Genomic DNA, 18,146 nt, shown 5'->3' with positions numbered 1-18,146 from the left:
CATAAAAAGTTAATCTGGTCTGTATTGAAAGGGGAATAATTTGACCAAAGCACATACTGTAAAGATGGCTCTAGGCCTATATCTACACTGCATTTAAAAATGGGTGGTTGGAAAGTATACATGTATGCATTGATTTTGACAATACATGCATCAACAACTAGTATGTCTTAATCAGACATTTCATATATGTTTTATAAAAGCCAAAAAACAAGGCACTTGTTTGGGGGATCCCAATGAATAGCAATCAAATTTTTTGCAAAGTGATAAAGATCTTGCCAAAACGTTAGTCAAATGATAAATCTGCACCTGAGCGTTAGTCAGTCATGTGCAAAATGACATTTCTCAAGATTGTGTTACAAAAATCAGTAACTAGTAAAATTGCAGTATTGTACAAAATTGCAATGGGCCTATTGTACAAAAGTGTAAACATTTTCATAAAACACGGATGCAAATATTGTGACTGTAAATTAAAAAATCTATGTACAATGCATTCAATGCTCAACTATTTAAAAAACAAATCAATGGCTGTCAACAGCACATTGGACATTTTCTGGGGGTACAGTCCTGAAAAATGAATAAGATAAGAATAAGTTCTATGCCCAAACTGTACTGGAAAGTGCCTCAATAACTAATTGAACTCTTCTCAGTGGTCAAATCCACAGATGTGTCAATTTCTCAAAATCACCACCACTAATGTGTAGATTACAATCTAAACAGTCTTTTCACCTCTTATTGTGTATATGTGATTTTGCCCCTTTTGTGTAGTTGCACAGTAACAGTTAAATCACATGACACATGACAAGGAATTGAGACAGAAGGGACTGTTAGGCCATTGAAATGTAGGCACATTTCTCATAGAAACACAAAGTATATACTATACATCTGTGCTCTATACACACTCAAAATACATAGTCTACTATCAGCACTAGATCAGAGGAATGCATCAGCACAGACCAACTCAATGCCAACCTATTCAAAAGGTGTCTTTCTTGAACCACCGTGCAATATACATTGCTATTAACTAACTAAGAACACATTCAGGATTTTAGTGTGATAATCTTACCATATATCAAAGCCATTTTGTTAAACATCAAGATATTATTTTTGTGCAACTTTTATGATGTTTAAGTTATTATTAGAGATGTTGAAAATGAGATTTAACAAAATGCAAATAAACAAAGTACGTAACAAACGTCCATGGATTTCTACTGTGATATAATACTGATTTAATAAAAGTGTCAAATACAGATTCTAAGCCTGGTAAAAGTGACCCAATTCCGATTTTTTTCTCACATGTGGCACATATCAGATATGTTATGAACGTGTAAGCATGTAAAAAGCACCGTGGAATCAGATATTCTCAAATCCATGTATTTGAGGATACCAATCTCAGGATCGTTCTCGCTTCCCCTCTGGTAACCACTAGGGGGAGACAAACTGTGCTGTTTCTTCTCCTTAGCTCACTTTCTTCTCCTTAGCTGACCTGCATGAGGTTATTTTATCATAATGGGGTGAGAGGATTCAGGTTACATATCTGTCCATTCACTTTCCAAGGGACCAGTGTGTATGTGTGTGTGTTTGTGTGTGTGTGTGCAGAGTGGCCTTGGGTGTCAAGGTGAAGAGGAGGACGAATTCATGGGGTCAGAGGTGACGATAGTAATCCCTGGTCTAATTAGCAACATCGCTTCGTAGAGGGAGGGGACTGGCGGGTCAGTTTGAAGGATTCGTTGCTGTCTACCTCCGGATTCTCCAGGGGAGGAATCTGTCGACCTGAAATCAAACAGGGTCATTAAAGCTGGATTCACATAGGCTACAACAGCCAAGACACTTTAAGCCGTTTACTTTGTGGCGTTTTTTTTTTGCCAGAGCATCAACAGACACCAGTGACCACTCAATGAGTTTCCTGTCTTTGTTTTTGAGGGATGTTGTCTATGCACCTACAGTATGGATCCATTGAGTGTGTTAGCAGCGACGGGCTGTATCTCGAGAGTGCACGTTTAACGAAGCTTTGATATCGGCCGTTGTATATGATCGTAAATAACCTTTTAACATGGCTTATAATGCTAATTCCGAACCTGTCCTTTAAAGGCACATCGCGGAAGCTTTGGGTGGTTCTTTGCCACCACGTCATGCCTTAAAACCATATATCAAAATCAATCAAATCAAACTTTATTATAACTCACACCTACTCATTGATTATCTGTTACATATTATGTACTCTAGATGTGTCTGTTTCTGCCTGATGCTTGCTATAGTCCATTAATACCTCCACCCCAGCGAGGTAATATTTGCGGTGGCGTGTTTGTTTGTTTGTTTGTTCGTCTGTTAGCAGGATTACGCAAAAACTACCAGACTGATTTTCAAGAAACTCAGTGGAAGGGTGTAGCATGGTCCAACTTTGGACCCCTTACATTTTGGAGTGGATCTGAATCACAAGGCGGGTCCACGAGCTGCCCGAACACGGCCGGCCATTCACCTCCATTCATTATTTGGACCAAAATTACAGAAAAACTAAACGACCGATTTTCATGAAGCTTGGTGGATGGGTGTAGCATGGTCCAACTTAGAACCCATTAAATTCTGGAGTGGATCCCAATCAAGGGGTGGGTCCACCAGCTGCTCAAACACGGCCGGCCATTCACCTCCTTTCATTTTCTATAGCCAGGTTTATGCTAAAACTAACAGACTGATTTTCATGAAACTCAGTGGAGGGGTGTAGCATGGGTCAACTAACAACCCATTAAATTCTGGAGCAGATCCAAATCACAGGGCGGGTCCACAAGCCAGCCTAACATTCCTGGGCCGGCCATTCACCTCCATTCATTTTTTGGACTAGGATTACGCAAAAACTACCAGACCGCTTTTCATGAAACTCAGTGGACGGGTGTAGTGTGGGTCAATTTACAACCCATTCAATTTTGAAGTGGATTTGAATTACGGGGTGCGTCCACAAGCTGCCCAAATATGGCTGGCCATTCACTTCCATACATTTTTTGGACTTGGGGAGTAAAAAATTCCCCCCATTCATTGTCAATAGGGGGAAGTGAAACGGCCATATCTCGACATGGGAAGGTCACAGAGACACAGGGTTTGGACTGGCATAAAGCTCTCGACCTAACGAATGCAGCAATACCAAACATGTCCTGCTTGCACACAAGAGCATGCTCACAGAGCCACAAAATGCATTCAGAGATCTAAGCTCACTGAGCACCATGACTAGTTGTGTCTGCCCTGCTTTAGTGTCTGTCTTATGTACACTACAGTATGCTGATATGTGCATCTGTTTTATGTCATTGTCTACTTTGGCCCCAAGAGGGGTGTCTGTAGCTCAGGAGGTAGAGTGGGTCGTCCAATGATCGTAGGGTCGGTGGTTCGAATCCCGGCTCCTCCTGTCCACATGTTGAAGTGTCCTTGGGCAAGACACTGAACCCCAAATTGCTCCCAATGAGCAGGCTAGCACCTTACATGGCAGCTGCCGTGAATGAGAGGCCTTCATTGTAAGTGAATGGGTGAATGAGAGGCCTTCTTTGTAAGTGAATGGGTGAATGAGAGGCCTTCATTGTAAGTGAATGAGAAGCCTTCATTGTAAAGCGCTTTGGATCAAAGCGCTATATAAGTGCAGTCCATTTACCCTCCATTTACTAATTTGTCTTTATATGTTTTATTGTCTCTCGAGTGGAATGTTTGTTTTGAAACCACTTTCTCAGTTCTAAAACTGCTATTCTAAAGATTTGACATAATGAATCTTAACGGTTTTAGAACAGAGAGACAACAATTCTAAAACTGCTTACAACTGTCTTGGCTGTTGTATGTGAACCCAGCTCAGTATGGTTGTAAATATCTCCTTTGCTATATGAATGTGCTGTTTTACATGCAATTATTATTACCAGATTAAGTGCGGTCATGACCATGTGTAAAATCAGAGACTTGAAAATGTTAAAGTTTCAAAGAGGATTATGGAAAATGGGTGGCATTAAAATGAGACCAAACATGAATTCACAAGAAACACTTACTTATTTTCTGAAAGAGTTCCTCAACATTGACAGCATTTCTGGCACTAGTCTCGATGAAAATAGCTGCAATCGACTCAGCAAAATCCTTGGCTTCTTTCATAGGAACTTCCCTGTAGAAGGACACTAAAATTAGTCATAGGCTCGTCACCATGCTCAAAAATTAAAATAGCCTTGCTTTGACCCAAACTTTTATGCTAATTTTAATTTCAGTGTCTTAAATTATTTTTATTTGTCACTACAGCTAATTATCCGAGTGACTATAGCTGCAGGACCCAAATATACATTCTCATGACACTCTTTGTAAGCTTGTCTGCTACATATGGACAGAATAGTCCTGTGAGTTCTGGCACTTGTCGATTGTAGATCAGTACGGTAAGAGACTACAGTACAATCCCAAGGCACCTGATGTCTCCTAGGTCATTCTTGTTCCCTGCTATGGCTACAACGATGTCCTCAGGACCATGTTCCTTCAGCTCCTTCACCCACTTCTTCAGTGTCTGGAAGGAGTCCTGCAAGACAGAACCAGGCCACAAGGTCACCAAAAGCGTCTGACGTGTCAAACTGCACTCTGATCCCCAAATTCATGTGTTGCGAGACAGGCAAGTGTTAATCTAGTAGATGTCCATTTTTGAAACTATCAGTAACTGTGATTGATGTACTGTATAATGACCCTAATTGCCCCCATATACTGTGGCAATAGGTTTGTGCCGCTTTCTTACCAGCTTGGTGATATCATATCTTTCTTGCCAGCTTGGTGATATCGTATCTTTCTTACCAGCTTGGTGATATCGTATCTTTCTTACCAGCTTGGTGATATTGTATCTTTCTTACCAGCTTGGTGATATCGTATCTTTCTTACCAGCTTGGTGATATCGTAGACTATGACAGCGGCCGCTGAACCTCTGTAGTACATCGGGGCCAGTGAGTGAAACTGGAGTCAAAGAACAAATGAAGACGCAGTATAAGCAAAACAACTCACACCTGACTAAGGGACTGTTCGAAATGAATGTGAGGGGGTCACTGGAGGACTCGGAAATAAAAACGCATGACCCTCCCTCTGACAGAAATATATTTTTAATCTTTTAAAACAAGCCTGAAGACTTTTCTTTTTGCCACTGCTTTCTAAGAGGAGCTATGTTTATCAGTATACTGCACTGTAACTTTTATTCCTGTATTCTATTTGTCCTGCTTTTTGTTTAAATGTCTATAATGACTTGCTTTTTGTTTTAATGCTTTTAATTTGTCCTGCCTTTTGTTTTAAATGTCTTTAATGTCTTGCTTTTTGTTTTAATGCTTTTAATGTCTCATGTAAAGCACCTTGAATTGCCCTGTGGCTGAAATGTGCTATATAAATAAACTTGCCTTGCCTTGCCTTTAACCTTTGACCCTCCCCGAGTGATTAAAAAAAAAGTAAGATTGACCCTCCCCCAACAAATAAGCAATATTCATTTTAATATGGTGTTACTCGAAATAATAAACTAGCAACAGCAAAATAGACTATAGACCTCCTGGATAGCAGGAAACAGACCGCATGTCTGTGTGAGGTTGTTCTGTGAGTTGTTAAATCTACCCCGTCATCACCAGCAAAGCACCACTGATTGGCCAGATGTAGGATACTCCCATTGTCTGGATAGGCCAAGCACCAAGATGGACTGATAGATCAACCAAAGAGAAATGATACCCCGGGTCATACAAAACAGCTTGCTGAATTCCGAAAAGCTGAAGAAACTATTTTATTTTGATATTTTGATTCAAATTTGTATGACCCTCCCCTGGACTCAAATCAAAAAACAGTAACCCTCCCTTGGACTAATTATTTTTTTTAAAGGTGCAAGCATGCTCCCTGTTTTCCTCCAGTGACCCCCTCCTATACATTTTGAATGGTCCCTAAGAGTGAAACGTTCGCTGCATAGTTCAGGACTATCACATTATTCAGTTGATGATGACTGATGAGTACACGGTCTATAGACAGTAATTGTTGCATACAGTCAAGGGGGAAAAATCAGGCAAAAGATAATTCAACTTCCCAGTTTAGAAAAAGAAGATGGTGTTATTATTTTCCATTTTGAACCGGAACCAATGACAACATATTTTCCAATACCAATGTTCAACTTACTGTGTTAAAAATGTCTGGTCAGTAATCACGCACGCACACACACACACACACACACACACACACACACACACACACACACACACACACACACACACACACACACACACCTCCCAAATGAATCACCGCGCCAACAGAATAGTGGACTTTGACCTTCTGTGATTCATCTGTGTGATTATACCAGCACTAAAAATATGCATGTCATGAGGACACTTTGCAGTTTAGTGCAAATGCAATCTTAGTTGAGAAGTCACTGGACAGACATTCGCCTCTGTTCAATGCATGATTCATATAGCTAATGATGCAGAAACACTTGATGAGAAACCTTGGATGACCTCTTGTGGATGTACACACCCTTTCCTGTCCTGCTGTGTCCCAGATCAGGAATTTGTGAAGTTCATTTCCACACGGCACTGTCTTGGTTAAAAATGATGCTCTGCACATAACAAAGAACATCAATCCTAAAATGATTAATGGACAAACGTGAACAGAGTTGTATCACATCTGGAAGGCTGCATGAGACAGCAGGTTGATACAGGAGAAGAGGATCAGGGAAAAAACGGTTCACTAGAAACATGCAGCCTAATTCTCTGATACACACACACTGGGAGGGGGTTCATTGTCTGCTATCATTGTTAGTATTAACAAAAAAATGCTGGTAGGCCTACGAGTTATATCAATCACAAAGCAAGTTACAATTCCACCACAAGAGAGATCTTCTAATCTTTTAATAAGGCATTCATTGCAGGCAAGCCAGACACATATTTTGCTAATCTTATTTGCCTCCATGGGCATTAAAGTGGGAGCTCAAGTTTGGGACACGTGCAAAGAGGGTGAATTTGGTAGGGTTGATTAAATTAGTTTGAGTTGAGGTGTCTATAGAATAAGCAAGGCTAAAACAGAGACAGCTGACCTGAGAAGAACACCCAAAAATCCCATGTTTTTGTGATATTGTGATTAAAACTTACCCTATTGTTGGACTTATGTTGTGGTCGAAATGATCCTGTACAAAACGACATACAATACTGGACTTGCCAACTCCAGTGTCCTAGGAAATAATAAAAGTTGGTTAAATTATTGAGGCTCCCAAGTCAAGTCAAAGTTTTATAGCCCAATCTCACAAAGTGTGTCAAAGGGCTGTACATAAAAATAAATGTAGTCTATATAAGTGAGATATGCTACATGTAAAATAGTATAAACAAATATAATTGCTCTTTGTTCTGCAAAAGTATATCAATTGGTTTGAAGAAGATTCTATTGTCTTAAAGTGGACGTCAAGATGTTAAATTTAGGCAAATCCCGCAGTAATATGGGAAACTGGTTACTTTTATAGTGTATTATGCATATAGCATGTACAATCACAAGATGATAACAGGAAGACTATACTTTCTTAAGTGAAACTGGGCAAATGTTTTTTTATGGCAAATGGTTAGGCCCTGTAACTAGCCGGATGGTGACGTAATGGCTGGTATTTATTTGGCTGTAGGTAGCACAATGCAAGGAAAGTGAAGAACACATCTATAATAACTGATTTGAAGTTAAATTGCAGTAAAAACAACTTCAAGCATGACGTGTTATTGAAGATGGTGGCCTATCTTGCCGGCAAGAAAGTTTACTATGGGTGGCTAGCTAAAAAAAAAAAAAAGGAATTGTAGGGCCTAATGTTCGACAAAGTAACATTATTGTAACAGTTGGTTCGAAAAACATAGACTACTGGAATCGAAACACTTTTTTTACTGTCAAGATAGTGCATTCTATTCTGTTCCCTGTCGCAATGTTGTTGATACAGCAGACCGCGCAGACAGGAAGAATTTTCTTAAAATCAACAAGTAGGCTGCCACTTACCCCTAAAAGACATACTTTAAGTTCCCTTATTGCCATTTTAAGAACCTAGTGAAATACAAGCATAGCCTATCTCTTCGATTCCTTTTCAGAGCTTTTGTCTCCACATGCTTACAACTGATTTTTTCCCCTTAGACAGAAAAGGACAGAAGCCCACTAACTAACCCAGCCCCGGACAACCGAGCAGATATAACGGAAACCAGCTGGAGCGAGACGAATCCCAGGTCACGTGACGCTTGTAGATTATTTCTGCTGCTGAACGGATTTTATTTACTTGAACACATCGCGTCAATAAACAGATTGACAGAAAAATATAGTATAATCTTTTCTTAAATAGGTTTATTTAAGGTTTCTGTTATAATCTTTCCTCCAATTCGAAGTCTAAAAAGTGAGTAAGGTAGGAAGGAGCATGTGAACTGGACATGCAATGGAAATACAGTAAGCATGTAGCCAATGTGAACATGTTCTTTTTAGTAACAGTATTTTCAGTGAACTCGGAAACAAGAAAGGCCTTGTGGAGTTTAATTATGATAGACATGAATAATGAAACTCAGATACAATATTTCTTAGATTGACACTTTTATTTTTCACAGCATTATTATGTCTGCAACAATAAGAAGCTACAAAAACCTATAATATGAAAATAATCTTATGAGAAGTAAAGTTTATGAGCCATATCTAGCATTAATCAATTTTGATTACAAGTTAATAAACGCAACACATTGTTGTTGTTCTTCCTAACAACCGATTGTTTTGATTTGCCATATTCCTCCAATCAGATCATTAATAATAAAAAGAAACAGACATGACAAAACAAAATAAGAGCACTGAAAATACAGTATGTTTCCAATTTTACAATAATGTACATGCACAATATGCTGTGCCTTTGTTTTAACCAACACACAGACATAAGGATGATGATAGGCGGATAGCACGTTGTAACTGGACAGTGGACAAGGTCATAGACTATGTTTCCTGAAATGATTGACTTATATTATTGACTTTTAATCACTCATCGCAGATGTCATGACCCATGACCCCCCCCCCTCGCATTAAGAGACACGGGCAGGACTCTCTTTGCGTACAGAGCGCAAAATTCACAGGTCAGTTACCAGGCAGGCGCACGCTAGGTTCTCATGTTTGTACATATGTACTGTATTTGTCACACAACAAAAAGGTTCTACAATATATATTACTAAATGGCATGTGATTTCAAATTAACATATTTGCATATTAGTCTTCCAAATCTTCTAGAGTACTATGTAAATATATAATATATAGAGAGACCAATCATAAATTCTTCATATTTCAAAGAGCTTCTGTCCTAGTGGTTCTATTGTGCAACTCTGGTCCAGTCTTGCAGCTCCCGTTATGGCACAGTGGTTGCATTCCCAACAAGCTGTTCTATTAGAGACTGAATGGGAAGAGGGGGGGGGGGCTGCACCCCTAATGCCTAAAAGCAGAATCTTCTACAATTTACAGGTGAGATGCCTATGTCACACTTCCAATACAACCCCTCATGTTCCCCTCTCTCCCTCTCTCTCTCTCTCTCTCTCTAAGCTTGGCACTCTTATCCTGGGGGGTGTTCTATCCTGACGTATCGGCCCCTCCCATCCTTGTTCGTTAGCCTCCTGTCCGTTGCTGCGCTTACCTCAAGGCCAATTTGTTCTCTACCGGTGACTTACCAAGAATGATCGCTTTTCAAGTTTTTGTCATTTTTTCAGACCTGTCTGGGGCTAGCATGCGCCAGCCTTCCCAGGCATCATAACGGACATGTGGCTTTTGACGTCATAGCTTCCTCAACAGCTGTGGAGGAAAAGAGCAGTTATGTTTTGTAGGCTAAATGGAAACGTGGACGAGCAGACTTCACAGGTTGGTCTCCCTCTTGTCTTTACTTGGCGACGGTTTTGGGGCGTCCTTGGCGACCTTGCCGTTGATGGCGGCGGGCGGCTCCGTTGCGGCGGTCGCGACGGCTACGGGGCGCTTGGCGCTCTCCTCGCACCTGGCCTCCGGGCTGGGCTGCGTGGGCGGAGCCTGCTCGGTGGGAGGCGGCGGCGGGGCGGCCAGTTCCTGCTGCAGCTTGTGGCTCTGCAGGAGGCGGAGCTGGACGCGCAGCTCCAAAATGGCCTCCTGCTCCTCGTGGATCGCCTGGTTCAGGTGGGTGTTCTTGTTCTGTGGGTCAACCGGCCGCAGCAATAGGCGTGTTAGGCCACCCTACAAGCCTCTACAGCCGCCGTCAAACTCAAGCTAATAACTTACTGTCAACAAGCGCACGGCACCGTTTAGCATGTCAACATTTACAAACAAACCAGACTGATGGGGGCCGGTCGTTCACCTCCAGCTCCTCGTTCTGCTTCTGCAGGTCTTCCAGGATCATCTGCAGCTCCTCCTCGTCCTCGCTCTCGCTCTCGCTGTCCGAGGAGTACTCCTCCGTCTCACTGCGGCCCTGCTGACGACTGGGAGGGGGTGGGGTGGGGGGGTGGACGACACACAGCACAGGAGCCGGGCCTTTTAGCGGGATGAAGTTCTGTGAGAGCGTCTACCTCCCCAGAGAGAGCGTCTACCTCTGTATGTCGGCGATCTCGCCCCGCAGCCTCTCGATCTCCTCCTTCTCGGTGGCGATCTGGCGGCGCAGCACCTGCTCCAGAGAGATCAGCTCCTCCTGCTCCGTCAGGATCTCGTTCTCCTTCGGACCGGGGGGAGAGACAGCTGTTGTGAGCTCAAGAGGACGCAACACGCAGAGGGCGGTGGATAAAGAAGCAGACGGGAAGGAAGGAAGGAAGGAAGGAAGGAAGGAAGGAAGGAAGGAAGGAAGGAAGGAAGGAAGGAAGGAAGGAAGGAAGGAAGGAAGGAAGGAAGGAAGGAAGGAAGGAAGGAAGGAAGGAAGGAAGGAAGGAAAGCAGTTTGCGCATGCGCGCGTGTGTCCTACCTGTGCCAGAAGGATGTTGACCACCTCCTCCTCGTTCTCGGTCATCTCCTCCTTGGACACGTCCTCCTTGGAGAGGCTGGCGATCTCCTGGGCGATCTTACTCTCACACTCCTGGACGCGGCAGGGGAACAACATCAGACGGGGACGTTACCGGAGAGGGGTTGAGAGGTCGACTGGCGGTCGGTAAAACGACATGACGATGCCCTTCGCCTGGAATACCGCCGTACTTACTAGCGATCAATCAAACTCAATCAAACTTTATTTGTATAGCGCATTTCATGTGCAGAGGCAACACAATGCACTTTACAGAGAGCAATGGGGGGAAGGACATAGCAAAAAAAACAGTTCACCTAGGGGCCAAAAAAAGTGAGCTGTAAAAACTCTTCCCTGACGTCTCTCAACAAGACAGTCGAGCAAGCTCCTGGAAAATGTTTAAGTCTAATGGCTAAGAACATATACAGAGCAGTAAACATGGGCTAAATACTTCATAGGAGAGACATGACTTACAGTAGAGTAATATAAATATTTACAGAGATGTTGCCTACATGGTAGGCCATTTTATGTTAGCTATCCCTGTAGTCGAAGATAGGATATTTGAGTGAAACCTATAACAAAGCACCATAGGCACTTATCAGACAGGCTCATAAAGAATGTAGAGAAAACTAGGTAAAGACGCTGAGCAGAAGTGGGGAGACAAAAGATGAGTTTCCAGAGTAAAAAAAGAAAGAAAGAAAATATAAAAAAGGGGGAGAGGGTTGGCTGGATAGGGAAAGCTGGCGCAGAGTGGGATGGAGCTGGACACGAGGGTGGCAGGGGGCCTTTCCAGGAGCACGGGGAGGACCTTGGCCAGGAAAGGGGGGGGGGGGGCTCTCTGGGACCTGGGTGTAGTACAAGAGGGGGAGACACTAGGGAGGAGAAAGGAAGCCAGGATTAGTAGCTGCACAAGGTCTTTGCAGCAGTCAGGGGGATTTCTACCAGATACAGGGTGGCCTGCAGGAGACAGGGAGGCGTCCACAGGACCTGTTCAGAGTATAAGAGGGAGAGACACTAGGGAGGAGGGAGAGACACTAGGGAGAAGGGAGAGTGAGGGAGGCAGGGTTAGTGGCTGCACTGGACCTCTACAACAAACACGGGGGGTTCTACTGGACTCAGGGTGGTCTGCAGGTGACAGAGGGGCATCCACTGGACCTGGTTAGAAAATATGAGGGAGAGGCACTAGGGAGAGGGGAGGCAGAACAGGGTTAGTAGCAGTGTTGGGAGTAACTGATTACAAAGTAACAGATTACTATAATCAGATGACTGTTTCTAGTCATTTGGAATGTAAGGGATTACATTTGAGTTTTCAGTAATCAGATTACAGTTACTGACCTTATAAGAATGGGATCATTGAGTTACTTATGCGCGTGCCTGCTCCCCTTCGTTGGTTGATATGTGCATGCGGTCTCTGCAGTCATGGCTGAACTGACTGTTTACAGTATGTCATCAGCTGGTATAGGATCAGATTTTGTATTGTCTATTATGATCTAAGATGTAAAACTGAACTTAAATCAGCACTTCTATGATTCGGGTAAGGAATGATCTGGTTTCAGAAAGTAACTCAATAGTAAAGTAATTAGTAATATGATTACTTTTCAGAGAGAGATCAGTAAAGTAGTCTTATTACAATTTAGAGAAAGTAATCAGTAACTTAAGTTGATTACTTTTATCGGCTAATGGCTAGAAAAGGAACCCTCCGTTATTCCTAGTGTAGCTGGTATGTTCAAAGGTGGTCAGACATGAAATATTAAAGATAGATTTGAATTTCTCTATTACAAGGTGATGAGAAGACAGGAGGTGAGGAGAGGAGACAGGAGGAGAGGAATGAGACAAGAGGAGAGGAGATAGGAGAGGAGACAGGACCTCAAATGGTTTGATTCACCTTTGTTGTGTGTGTGTGTGTGTGTATGTGTGTGCGTGTGTGTGTGTGTGTGTGTGTGTGTGCGTGCGTGCGTGTGTGTGTGTGTGTGTGAGTGAGTGAACCGGTTGTGTGAGGGGGTGGGGGGTATTATAATTGTTTTCTTAAAAGACGGACCTTTGGATTATTGGGGGGGAAAAATGTGGACCTTTAGGATTTGTATTTGAGTAGCCCTGATCTACAGTATCAAACAGTACCTGCACTCAGGTCCAGGAGGACGAGAACAGAGAGCTCTTTGGAGTCAGCGTTAATTCTAAGGTATTCTCTCTCCAGACTCAAATATTACGTTGAATCGCTGCGCTCTGCATACTACATAATAGAGGGCGTATCGACGGTTCGAATTTGAAGAGTGTCAGGTCATAGCAGCAAATGAGAGACGCTAACCCAGGTTAGATGGGCGAGGCATATCTACGGGTGGGAACGCCTGATCGTGAAAGTCGTTACTGATTGGTGTCGCAAAACCAATGAATTGCCAGGATTTGAGCACCAGATTTTTGCATGAAGTGTCCCAGACCCATAGAGATCTGCAGCATGCAGTAACGTAGTTAGCGTAGCTTACGTAGTGTATCAGCGAAATAACTTTCATGGGTCTGGCGTTGAGACTAATTCTAAGGTAATTTACAACTTTGACTAATGCCGTCTCTGTTCTATGATGGGTGCAAAAACCATCCTGGAAGATGTAGAAGGTACAACTTGTAGCTCGGAAGTCATTTATCTGTTTGAATTTTTCCCCCCAGAATTTTACTCAAAAAGGGAAGGTGGAGATTGGTCTAAAATTGCTAAGAACTGAAGTGTCTAGGTTACTTTTCTTCAGAACACCAAAGCAGTTTGAGTGTTGGTGGGAAGATACCTGTAAGCAGGGAGTCATTAACAATGGCTAGAATGTCCTGAGACACAGAGTCAAAAATCATGGGGATAGGATCAAGCGGACATGTGGAGGACTGAAGACGCATGTTCTTTCCTGGGTGATCTTATCTCTGAAGTATGATGCAAATTCCTCGCATGTGGAGGTAGAGAGCAGCTTATCTGATGTTTATACGGCAGGCTTTGTTAGGCTATCCATCGTTGAGAAGAGCACTCTATAATTATTTTGGTTGTTATATCAATAAGGACATTGTACAGTAATAATAACGATTCCACTAAGAACACTAGACGAGGTGCTGTAGGTATAGTGTGTGTGTGTGTGTGTGTGTGTGTGTGTGTGTGTGGGGGGGGTACTAGCCTGTCGTTTGGCCTCTCTCAGCTTGCGTTTGAGGGCGGTCAGGATGCGCTGCACCTCCCACAGTCTCTCCTCTTTGGACAGATCCTTCACGCCCGCCTGGAGGTCCCTGTGCAAGCAGTTCAGCAGGAACTCCTGGGAGAACACACACATCCAAGCAGTTGAGCAGGAACTCCTGGGAGAACACACACATCCAAGCAGTTCAGCAGGAACTCCTGGGAGAACACACACATCCAAGCAGTTGAGCAGGAACTCCTGGGACAACACACACATCCAAGCAGTTCAGCAGGAACTCCTGGGACAACACACACATCCAAGCAGTTCAGCAGGAACTCCTGGGAGAACACACACATCCAAGCAGTTCAGCAGGAACTCCTGGGAGAACACACACATCCAAGCAGTTGAGCAGGAACTCCTGGGAGAACACACACATCCAAGCAGTTGAGCAGGAACTCCTGGGAGAACACACACATCCAAGCAGCTCAGCAGGAACTCCTGGGAGAACACACATCCAAGCAGCTCAGCAGGAACTCCTGGGAGAACACACACATCCAAGCAGTTCAGCAGGAACTCCTGGGAGAACACACACATCCAAGCAGTTGAGCAGGAACTCCTGGGAGAACACACACATCCAAGCAGTTGAGCAGGAACTCCTGGGAGAACACACACATCCAAGCAGCTCAGCAGGAACTCCTGGGAGAACACACACATCCAAGCAGTTCAGCAGGAACTCCTGGGAGAACACACACATCCAAGCAGTTCAGCAGGAACTCCTGGGAGAACACACACATCCAAGCAGTTCAGCAGGAACTCCTGGGAGAACACACACATCCAAGCAGCTCGGCAGGAACTCCTGGGAGAACACACACATCCAAGCAGCTCAGCAGGAACTCCTGGGAGAACACACACATCCAAGCAGCTCGGCAGGAACTCCTGGGAGAACACACACATCCAAGCAGTTCAGCAGGAACTCCTGGGAGAACACACACATCCAAGCAGCTCAGCAGGAACTCCTGGGAGAACACACACATCCAAGCAGTTCAGCAGGGACTCCTGGGAGAACACACACATCCAAGCAGCTCAGCAGGAACTCCTGGGAGAACACACACATCCAAGCAGCTCAGCAGGAACTCCTGGGAGAACACACACATCCAAGCAGCTCAGCAGGAACTCCTGGGAGAACACACACATCCAAGCAGCTCAGCAGGAACTCCTGGGAGAACACACACATCCAAGCAGTTCAGCAGGAACTCCTGGGAGAACACACACATCCAAGCAGCTCAGCAGGAACTCCTGGGAGAACACACACATCCAAGCAGTTCAGCAGGAACTCCTGGGAGAACACACACATCCAAGCAGTTCAGCAGGAACTCCTGGGAGAACACACACATCCAAGCAGCTCAGCAGGAACTCCTGGGAGAACACACACATCCAAGCAGCTCAGCAGGAACTCCTGGGAGAACACACACATCACATACAATACAGCTTTACAGGTGCATCACTAAAAATTAGAATATTGTGAAATTTTTGTAACTTATGGAATTAACTTTTCCATAAGTTAATTCAAAAAGTGAAACTTTCATGAATTCTAGATCCATTACACGAAGTGAAATATTTCAAGCCTTTTTTGTTTTCATCCTAATGAGTGTACAGTGTGTTCAGTATGTTCATTTATACACTCAATACTTGGTCAGGGCTCCTTTTGCACAAATTACTGCATCAACGTGGAGCGCAGCATGGAGGCAGTCAGCCTTGAAATATTTCACTTCATGAATCTATAATTTGAAAAAGTTTCACTTTTTAAATTAAATTACGGAAAATAATGAACCTTCCACAGTATTCACATTTTCTGAGATGCACCTGTATTTATTTAAATAGCGCAATTTCATACGCAAAGGCGCCACAATGCGCTTCACAGGAAGAAAGAGGGAGAATATGCACACAGCTGCGTTCCATTAGCAGGGATCACACAACACTGTTGAACGATTAACCAGAACAGGAATGAACAGGGGAGAGGAGGGGGGGGGGGTCCACCCACCTGTCTGCGGATCTCCTCCTTGACGCTCTCCTGGGTCTCCGGCAGGGCCGGCATGGTGGCCATGTTGGACCAGCGCAGGGGCCGCACCACGGGCCTCAGGACCACCTCCCCGAACAGCTCTCTCACGTGGGTGAAGAACACGTAGAGGACGCGGTTCCCGATCTGAGCCGGGGGGGAGCAGAGGGGGGGGGGGGGGCGTTATGTGGGCGTGGGGCTGTGTCAGGACCAACGCAGCGCCGCTCCTGCTAAGTGGAGCAGCTACAGGAACCGCCCGGCTGGGGATACATTACTGTGGCTCCTCCAAAGTGGGCCAGGCTGCCACTGAGGGCTCGGAAATAGAAACCCCTGCATCTCATTGGATAAAAAAAAAAAAAAAAAAATTGCCAGCGATTTTATTGGCTTGTTTCTCTGGAATGAATCTCTAAGTATTTTTTGTCTGTTCTATCACTTTCTCTACTCCTCTTCACATACGTTTTCGCTTTCTTTCTCTGCCTCTTCACATTCAGTTTGGTATTTTACTCTCCTCTCTCTCTCACCCCTCCCTGTCCTCTCTCTCTCTCTCTCCTCTCTCTCACCCCTCCTGTCCTCTCTCTCTCTCTCTCCTCTCTCTCACCCCTCCCTGTCCTCTCTCTCCTCTCTCTCACCCCTCCTGTCCTCTCCTCTCTCTCTCACCCCTCCCTGTCCTCTCTCTCTCTCTCTCTCCTCTCTCTCACCCCTCCCTGTCCTCTCTCTCCTCTCTCTCATCCCTCCTGTCCTCTCCTCTCTCTCCTCTCTCTCACCCCTCCTGTCCTCTCTCTCTCTCACCCCTCCCTGTCCTCTCTCTCTCTCCTCTCTCTCACCCCTCCTGTCCTCTCCTCTCTCTCTCACCCCTCCTGTCCTCTCTCTCTCTCTCACCCCTCCCTGTCCTCTCTCTCTCTCTCACCCTCCTGTCCTCTCTCTCTCTCTCTCACCCCTCCCTGTCCTCTCTCTCTCTCTCACCCCTCCCTGTCCTCTCTCTCTCTCTCTCCCCTCCTGTCCTCTCTCTCTCTCTCCCCTCCTGTCCTCTCTCTCTCTCTCTCTCTCTCTCTCTCTCTCTCTCTCACCCCTCCCTGCCTCTCCCCCTCCTGACCTGCACGGTGGGGTTGAGGACGATGGAGATGTTCTGGATGTTCATCTTGGTGTCGGCCTCCCTGGCGATGACGTGGTCCATGTGGGTGACCAGCCAGGAGAGGAGGAGCCTGCCGCCCGGCGACACCTCCGCCAGCAGCCGCTGGAACTCGCTCAGCTTCTCCGCCTCCGCCTGCCGGCCGCAGGCGTCCTCGAAGCGCGGCGCCAGGTCGCGGCCCAGCAGGTTCTCCGGCAGCTCGCGGAGGTACTGCTTCAGCAGGCTGGCCACCGTGTGAGGGTCGTACTCCTCCAGGCACGGGCACTCCTCCCGGTCGTACGCCGCCTTCAGCTCGTCCACCTTGGACTTCATCCCTGGGAGGGGAGAGGGAGGGGGGGGGGGGGAGGGAGGAGAGAGAGGAGAGAGGGAGGAGAAAGGGAGGAGAGAGAGGGGAGAGGGAAGGGAGTGAGGGAGGAGAGAGGGAGGGGAGGGGGGGCGAGGAGAGAGGGAGGGGAGAGAAAGAAGAAAGGGAGGGGAGACAGAGAGGGGAGAGGGACGAGAGAGGCGGGAGAGGGAGAGGGAGGGGAGAGGGGAGAGGGGGGGAGAGGGAGGAGAGAGGGGGGAGAGGGAGAGGGAGGAGAGAGAGAGAGGGGAGAGGGAGAGGGAGGAGAGAGAGAGGGGAGAGGGAGAGGGAGGAGAGAGGGAGGAGAGGAGAGAAGGGAGAGAGGGGGGAGAGAGAGAGGGGAGAGAGAGGGGGGAGGGAGGAGAGGGGAGGGAGGAGAGGGGAGGGAGGAGAGAGGGGTGGGAGAGAGAGAGGGAGGGGAGAGGGAGGAGTGCACATTTAAGGGGAACAATGGCCATTTATTAAAAACAGATTTTCTGGAGGCTATATGACATGATGGAGGAAATACTGCCACCTACTCACGCGTCCGCAGACACGCCGGGAAACTGGTA

At 45.5% G+C, this 18,146-nt stretch overlaps 2 protein-coding genes across 2 annotated transcripts in view; both read right to left on the bottom strand.

Annotated features, from left to right (window-relative positions):
• Positions 1-17: 17 nt before the first annotated feature.
• rab31 (RAB31, member RAS oncogene family) lies at positions 18-8,132 on the bottom strand. Its single transcript, XM_084458144.1, has 7 exons — positions 7,972-8,132; positions 7,095-7,174; positions 6,481-6,562; positions 4,873-4,944; positions 4,416-4,522; positions 4,014-4,123; positions 18-1,770 (listed from the first exon to the last, which is right to left on the bottom strand). Exons 1-7 carry the CDS (start codon positions 8,005-8,007, stop codon positions 1,673-1,675), a joined length of 585 nt encoding a protein of 194 aa, XP_084314270.1. The 5' UTR covers positions 8,008-8,132; the 3' UTR covers positions 18-1,672.
• Positions 8,133-8,556: 424 nt separating this feature from the next.
• Positions 8,557-18,146, bottom strand: part of ralbp1 (ralA binding protein 1) — a 15,166-nt gene continuing 5,576 nt past the window's right edge. The window contains exons 4-10 of the mRNA XM_084457792.1: positions 17,217-17,566; positions 16,109-16,270; positions 14,074-14,205; positions 10,898-11,008; positions 10,533-10,654; positions 10,304-10,424; positions 8,557-10,140 (exon numbers count right to left, since the gene is read on the bottom strand). Coding sequence (XP_084313918.1) covers positions 9,835-10,140; positions 10,304-10,424; positions 10,533-10,654; positions 10,898-11,008; positions 14,074-14,205; positions 16,109-16,270; positions 17,217-17,566 — 1,304 coding nt within the window. The 3' untranslated portion in view covers positions 8,557-9,834. The remainder of the gene's footprint in view (positions 10,141-10,303; positions 10,425-10,532; positions 10,655-10,897; positions 11,009-14,073; positions 14,206-16,108; positions 16,271-17,216; positions 17,567-18,146) is intronic.

Source organism: Borostomias antarcticus, assembly GCF_949987555.1.
Source record: "Borostomias antarcticus genome assembly, chromosome: 24".
NCBI classification, from domain to species: domain Eukaryota; kingdom Metazoa; phylum Chordata; class Actinopteri; order Stomiiformes; family Stomiidae; genus Borostomias; species Borostomias antarcticus.
The sequence above is the reverse complement of the archived record's forward strand: the minus strand, read 5'-3'. Positions and strand labels throughout refer to the sequence as shown.

Bases quoted from the DNA above. Each gene is read 5' to 3' on its own strand.
- rab31 (XM_084458144.1), bottom strand. From the start codon at position 8,007: ATGGCAATAAGGGAACTTAAAGTATGTCTTTTAGGG. The intron at 7,175-7,971 runs GTAAGTGGCAGC...ATTATTTCCTAG, and splicing joins TTAAAGTATGTCTTTTAGGG to GACACTGGAGTTGGCAAGTC. The intron at 4,523-4,872 runs GTAAGAAAGATA...TCTGTCTTGCAG, and splicing joins TCTACGATATCACCAAGCTG to GACTCCTTCCAGACACTGAA.